The sequence below is a fragment of the Saimiri boliviensis genome, chromosome 6 (assembly GCF_048565385.1).
Source record: "Saimiri boliviensis isolate mSaiBol1 chromosome 6, mSaiBol1.pri, whole genome shotgun sequence".
Lineage (NCBI taxonomy): Eukaryota > Metazoa > Chordata > Mammalia > Primates > Cebidae > Saimiri > Saimiri boliviensis.
This window is the reverse complement of record NC_133454.1, coordinates 130,704,395-130,711,997: the sequence shown is the minus strand read 5'-3', so window position 1 is coordinate 130,711,997 and position 7,603 is coordinate 130,704,395. Positions and strand designations below refer to the sequence as shown.

The following is a 7,603-nucleotide window of genomic DNA, read 5'->3' as shown; positions in this document are numbered from 1 at the left end:
AGGGATTAGACAGGAAAACTCTGTACGAGGAGGAAGTGGGTCACAAGGCAACACGGTATTGTTGTCATTTTAAATGACACAAGAGACACAAAAGATTCCTGAGGAAAGTATTTTAGCAGGAAGTAGGAAGGGCCGCTGTGGCCCACCTGACCCCTGGACAGGTATATAAAGAGCCCGGGCACAGGGGACTCCACACCTGCCCCTCCCTCTCACCTGCTCCTCTGTCTGCTCACCCTCAATCCACCAGAAACATGGGCTGCTGTGGCTGCTCTGGAGGCTGTGGCTCCGGCTGTGGGGGCTGTGGCTCCGGCTGTGGGGGCTGTGGCTCCAGCTGCTGTGTGCCTGTCTGCTGCTGCAAGCCCGTGTGCTGCTGTGTGCCAGCCTGTTCCTGCTCCAGCTGTGGCTCCTGTGGGGGCTCCAAGGGGGGCTGTGGCTCCTGCGGAAGCTCTAAGGGAGGCTGTGGCTGTGGCTCCTGTGGGGGCTCCAAGGGAGGCTGTGGCTTTTGTGGCTGCTGCCAGTCCAGCTGCTGTAAGCCCTGCTGCTCCTCAGGCTGTGGGTCATCCTGCTGCCAGTCCAGCTGCTGCAAGCCCTGCTGTTCCCAGTCCAGCTGCTGCAAGCCCTGCTGCTCCTCAGGCTGTGGGTCATCCTGCTGCCAGTCCAGCTGCTGCAAGCCCTGCTGCTCCTCAGGCTGTGGGTCCTCCTGCTGCCAGTCCAGCTGCTGTAAGCCCTGCTGCTCCTCAGGCTGTGGGTCATCCTGCTGTCAGTCCAGCTGCTGCAAACCCTGCTGCTCCCAGTCCAGCTGCTGTGTCCCCATGTGCTGCCAGTGCAAGATCTGAGGCTCTAGCAGGAATTCTCAGGTAGCTCCTGAAGATCTGTTCTTCCCAACAAGTGACTACCCCTCATGCATATTCTCTTTCAGATATGAACAACCAGTCCCCTAGCTCAGGGCTTCTTTTTCCAACCCTTGAGGAAATGGGATGTAACTCTCCCTCCCTGTTCTCTATAGGATAAGGGTACCACATGCCACTGGCACTCTTGCCCCTCCTTCCCACATGCCCCCATATGTCTGAGCCGGACTGCACCTGGACATGGCCCTCATGTCAAGGAGGCACCTGGAATTCCCCTTCCTGCTGATTCCACATTGAGAGAGCAAACTTTTCTTTCCTGTGTCTGCCAGGAGTTCCATGGCATTTGCAGATGGATGTCCTGTAACCCGAATGATCACGTGTATCTATGGAAATCCAAAATGGATCTCGGTCCAGCACTAAATAAATTCTCCCCACCTCAGCCTCGGTCTCAGTGACTCTTTTCTTCCAGCCTCTGTCTCATTGGCAAACGTGTCCTTCCCCTCCCTCCCTGAAAACTTATTCCTTCCACTGCTGTGACTGCATCACAGGCTCAAACCCCAGAAACGGTTGTTGAACTGAGTCATGAAGGAATCACTAGTGTCATGGATGAATGATTGAACCTGTGAATGAATGAGTATCTCTCATTAGTACACAGGGAACCCCAGCTGCATCTCAATGAGATTCAATCTGCCTTGGTTGGAATCGTGGACTCCTGCTTCTTCCCCATGGGAGTCTATCTTTAGGGGTGAAGGAGATTTTTGTCCTCAGTGTCTAGGAAGGGGTGTAATGGGCGGTCCCTGTGCCTAGCCAGGCACCAGGGTGGCCGTCAAGCCAGGAGAGAGGGAAGGGAGTCGAGAATGAGCTGTGTCCCTGAGCTGCTCTGTGGGACTAAACCAGAAACTGCTGCCCTCAGGGACCTGAGACGAGTACAGGCTGAGGTGGGCTCTCTATCTCTGGGCTCAGAGTGAGGAAGAATCCAAGTGGCCTCTGACCACTCACAGGCTTCACAGCTTCGGTTTGGCACAGGGAGGAGCAGAAGGGACTATTCTCAACCTGATAAAGGGCACCTACCTGCAGCAAACACTGTGCTTAAGTGTGAAAACCTGGATGTTTCCCCCTAAGATCGGGAATGAGAAAAGGATGTCCACAGCCACCACTTCTTTTATTCAACATTTCACTGACACTGTAGCCAGAGAAATATGACAGGAAAAGGAAATAAAGGCATCCAGGCAAGAAAAAAAGGAAGCACAACTATCTCTAGTCACAGAAAACCTTGTCTTCTATACAGAAGATGCTGAAGGACACACACAGACACACACATACACGCAACTATTAGGGCCAGTAGCTGAGTTCAGCAGAGTGCAGGACACAAGGACTAGACACAGAAGTCAGCTGTGTTTCTATACAACAGCAGCAAGCAACCCAAAAAGGATGTAAGAACACAAGAAAATTTCTCGGGACAAATACAACCAAAAAAGTACAAGACTCAGACCCTTAACACTTCAAAACATCTTTGGAAGAAGTTAAACAGGACCAAATTAAATAGGAAAAAAATCCCATGTTGATGTATAGGAAGACCTAATATTGTGAAGACTGAAACACGGAGAGAAAAAAATAATCGACCCATTTAATGCAATTCCTATCAATACCTCAGATTTCTTTTTTTAAGAATTGACAAGTTGATCTTAAAATTTATATGGACTTTCAAGGGACCCACAACAGCTAAAACAATCTTGAAAAAGAAAAACAAAGATTGAGGACTCACATTTTCCAACTTCTAAATGGGCTACAAAACTACAGTAATCAAGGCAGCCTGGTGCTTCTATAAGAATAGAAAGACGGATCACTGACTGGAGTAGGTTTGAGACTCTTGAGATAAAGCCTCACAGTTGTGGTCAGTGGGTTTTCCACAAGGGTATCAAACAATTCCATGGAAAAAGAGGAATCTTTCAACAGATAATGCTGCTGAGAAAACTGAATTTCCACATGCAAAAGAGTGAATTTGGATCTTTACCTTACACCATATACCAAACAAACAGAAACCTAGAAAAAATAGGTAAATGACCTAATTATGAACGCCAAAACTAGAGGATTACTAGAAGTGAAACAGGTTAAGGCTTCATGACCTTGGAGTATGAAATGGTTCTTAGATAATTACACCAAAACACCACGACAAACTTGATGAACTTACTGCATCAAAATGAATGGTTTTTGAGCTTCCAAAGGCACTGCAAAGAAAATGAAAAGACATCAACAGAGTGAAAGAGACTACTTTCAAATCATGTTTGCTGATGGAATTGCATCCAGACTTATTGTCACTACTCAAATGCACAATCCAATTTAAAAGTCAGCAGAGGATTTAAATAGGCACTTTCCAAAGAAGGTATAGAGATGGCTAATAAGCATATGAAAAGGGGCTCAACATTGTTAGTCATCAGGGAAAATCAGGGAAATGCAGATCAAAACCACAATAAGATAGCACTTCACATCTTCTCGGATGGTTATTTATTTATTTATCTATTTATTTATTATTATTTCCAATTGTACTTTAGGTTCTGGGGTACATGTGCAGATCATGCAGGGTTGTTGCTTAGGTACATACATGGCAAGGTGGTTTGCTATCACCAACACCCAATCATCTATATCCGGCATTTCTACCGACGTTATCCCTCTCCATCCTCCCCATCCCCCTGCTGTCCCTCTCCTAGCCCTCCCTTACTGACCCCAGTGTGTGATACTCCCCTCCCTGTGTCCACGTGTTCTCATTGTTCAACACCCACTTATGACTGAGAACATGCGGTGTTTGATTTTCCGTTCTTGCGTCAGTTTGCTGAGAATGATGGTTTCCAGATTCATCATGTCCCTGCAAGGGACACAAACTCATAGATTTTTATGGCTGTGTAGTATTCCATGGTGTATACAGGCTACATTTTCTTTGTGCAGTCTATCACTAATGGGCATTTGAGTTGGTTCCAGGTCTTTGCTATTGTAAACAGTGCCACAGTGAACATACATGTGCATGTGTCTTTGTCAGAGAAGGACTTATAATCCTTTGGGTATTTACTGAGTAATGGGATTGCTGGGTCAAATGGACTTTCTATTTCTAGATCCTTGAGGAATTGCCACACGGTCTTCTACAATGGTTGAACTAATTTACACTCCCACACACAGTGTAAAAGTGTTCCTATTTCTCCATGTCCTCTCCAGCATCTGTGGTCTCCAGATTTTCTAAGGATCGCCATTCTAACGGGTGTGAGATGATATCTCAGTGTGGTTTTGATTTGCATTTCTCTAATGACCAGTGATGATGAGCATTTTTTCATATGTTTGTTGGCCTCATGTATGTCTTCTTTGGAAGAGTGTCTGTTCACATCCTTTGCCCACTTTTGAATGGGTTTGTTCATTTGTTTCTTGTAAATCTGTTTTAGTTCTTCGTAGCCCTTTGTCAGATGGGTCGACTGCCAAAATTTTTCCCATTCTGCTGGTTGCCAGTTCACTCTAATGATTGTTTCGTTTGCTGTACAGAGCTCTGAAGTTTACTGAGATTTCATTTGTCTATTTTGGCTTTTGTTGTCATTGCTTTTGGTGTTTTAGTTATGAAGTCCTTGCCTATGCCTATGTCCTGAATTGTATTGCCTAGGTTTTCTTCTAGAGTTTTTGTGGTGTTAGGTCTTATGTTTAAATCTTTAATCCTTCTGGAGTTAATTTTAGTGTAAGGTGTCATGAAGGGGTCCAGTTTCTGCTTTCTGCACGTTGCTAGCCAGTTTGCCCAACACTATTTATTAAATGGGGAATTCTTTCCTCGTTGCTTGTTTTTATCAGGTTTGTTAAAGGTCAGATGGTTGTAGATGTGTGGTGTTGCTTTCAAGGCCTCTGTTCTATTCCATTGGCCAATGTCTGTGTTTTGGTACCAGGACCATGCTGTTTTGATTACTGTAGATTTGTAGTGTAGTTTGTAGTCGGGCAGCATGAAGCCTCTAGCTTGTTCTTTTTGCTTAGGATTATCTTTGCTATGTGGGCTCTCTTTTGGTTCCATATGAAGTTTAAAGAGGTTTTTTCCAGTTCTGTGAAGAAGGTCATCAGTAGCTTGATGGGGAGAGTGTTGAATCTATAAATTACTTTGGGTAGTATGGCCATTTTCACGATATTGATTCTTCCTAACCATGAGCATAGAATGCTTTTCCATATGTTTGCGTTCTCTCTAAAAACCACATGATTATCTCAGTAGATGCATCGAAGGTCTTCGACAAAATTCAACAGCCCTTTCTGCTAAAAACCCTCAATAAACTAGTTATCAACAGAACATATCACAAAATAATAAAAGATATTTACAACAAACCCACAGCCAATATCATACTAAATGGTAAAAAGTGGAAGCATTCCCTTTGAAATCTGGCACTAGACAAGGATGCCCTCTCTCACCACTCCTATTCAATACAGTACTGGAAGTTCTAGCCAGAGCAATCAGGCAAGAGAAAGAAAGAAAGGGTATTCAATCAGGAAAGGAGGAAGTCAAATTGTCTCTATTTGCTGATGACGTGATTGTATATTTGAAAGACTGCATCATCTCAGCCCAAAATCTCCTGGAACGGATAAGCAACTTCAGCAAAATCTCAGGATACAAAATCAATGTGCAGAAGTCACAAGCATTCCTATACTCTAATAACAGACAAACAGAGAGACAAATCAAGCACAAACTCCCATTCACAATTGCTACAAGAGAATACAATGAGAAACACTGATGAGGATGTGGAGAAATGGGAGCCCTTGGGCATTGGTGATGAGAATGAAAAATCATGCCACTACTTTGAAAAATAGTTCCTCTAATTTTCCTTGTAGAGTTACCATGCAACCACGCAATTCCACTCTTGGGTAACTGCCTAAGAGAACTGAAAATATATGTCGCATAAAAACTTGTATGACAATATTTGTAGCAGCATTATTCTCATGTGCCAAGAAGTGGAACCATCTACCTGTCCATGAATTGGTGAGTGGGGAAATAAAATGTGGTATATTCATACAGGGATATATTTATATTCTGGATGTGAACCTCATATCAGATGTGTAAATTGCAAATGTTTTCTAATCGTGTAGGTTGCCTTTTCATCCCATTGATTGTGTTCTTTGAGGAGCAAATATTTTAAGTTAGAGAGAGTCCCATTTGCCTACCTTTGCTTTTGTTGCCCATACTGTTGGTGTCATTGAGACTGGGTATGGAGACACCGGGAAGACTCAGCTTGCTCCCCAATAAGATGGTGTTCTTCCAGACCCTTGGTTCCTCACTCACCCAAGAATGAGGTAGAGGACACTGCCAGGCACGGTGCGCTCATAAGTAATTATCGGACCCCAAAAAGTCTACAGAAAGTGATTTATTTAGGCAGAGAGAAAAAGGACAAAGAAAGAAATACAGAGAGCAGCTTCTGCCATGTCGTGGAAGGGGATCCAGATATAGAGTCTGCACCAACGTGGGGGAAGGGGACTTTTAATTTGGGGGTAATTCCTGCCCCATTACAAATTTTCTGTCCTATGAAAGGAGTTCCTTCAAACTCCCATTAGAGTGATTGATCTTTGATTTCTTCCTGCATGTGAAAAGTTACCAAAGCCTCTAAGTCTCCCAGATGGAGACGTGGGTGAAGGCAGGTAGGCCATGTTGCTGGGAAGTTCCTGCCTTTGAAACTACTCCACGTGTGGACCCAGGAAGTGACTACATTCCCTCACCATATCCAATTAACCATTGCCAAATCCACTGAAGATTTGTTACCTGTTCTTTGGAGGATTTTATAGTATTGGGTTTTATGTTTAGGTCTTTAATCCATTCTGAGTCAATTTTTGTGTATGATGTAAGATATGTATCCAATTTCATTCCATTGCATGTGGATATTCATTTTTCCCAATACCATTTGCTGAAGAGACTGTACTTGTGCCATGGCATGGTCTTCACACCATTGTCAATGATCATGTGACTGTATACACAGAGGTTTGTTTCTGTACTTTATTCAATTCATTCCCTTGGCCTATATTTCTGTCTTCACATAGGAACCACTCTATTTTGATAACTGTAGCTTTGTAATATGTTTTGAAATCAGGAGATGTGATTTCTTCAATTTTGTTCTTTTCCAAAATTGTTTTGGCTATGGAGGTTTACTTGATATTCCACATTAATTTTAGAATTTTTTATTTTTTTAAAAATTTATTTCTGTAGTTATTGGGGATCAGGTGGTGTTTGGTTACATGAGTAAGTTCTTTAATGTTATTTGTGAGATTTTGGTGCACCCATCGCCCGAGCAGTCTACACTGCACCCAGTGAGCAGTGTTTTATCCCTCACCCCCTTCCCACACTTCCCCCTTAGTCCCCAAATTCCATTGTGTCATTCTCATGCCTTTGCATTCTCAGCTTAGCTCCCACTTATGAGTAAGAACATATGATGTTTGATTTTCCATTCCTGAGTGACTTCAGTTAGAATAATAGTCGTCAATCTCATCCAGGTTTCTGCAAATGCCATGGATTCATTTCTTTTTATGTCTGAGTAGTTTTCCATTGTATATATATACCACAGTTTCTTTATCTACTTACTGATTGATAGGCATTTGTGTTGACTCCACATTTTTGCAATTGCAAATTGTGCTGCTATAAACGTGCATGTAAGTGTTGTTTTTGTAGAATGACTACTTTTCCTCTGGATAGATACCCAGTAGTGGGATTGCTGGATCAAATGGTAGCACTACCTTTAGTTTTTTAAGGAATCACCCCACTG

General features: G+C 43.3%; 1 protein-coding gene across 1 annotated transcript; it reads left to right on the top strand.

Annotated features, from left to right (window-relative positions):
- Positions 1-208: 208 nt before the first annotated feature.
- LOC141584769 (uncharacterized) lies at positions 209-1,288 on the top strand. Its single transcript, XM_074400307.1, has one exon. The coding sequence runs from the start codon at positions 252-254 to the stop codon at positions 834-836; it is 585 nt and encodes a 194-aa protein (XP_074256408.1). The 5' UTR covers positions 209-251; the 3' UTR covers positions 837-1,288.
- Positions 1,289-7,603: the final 6,315 nt, after the last annotated feature.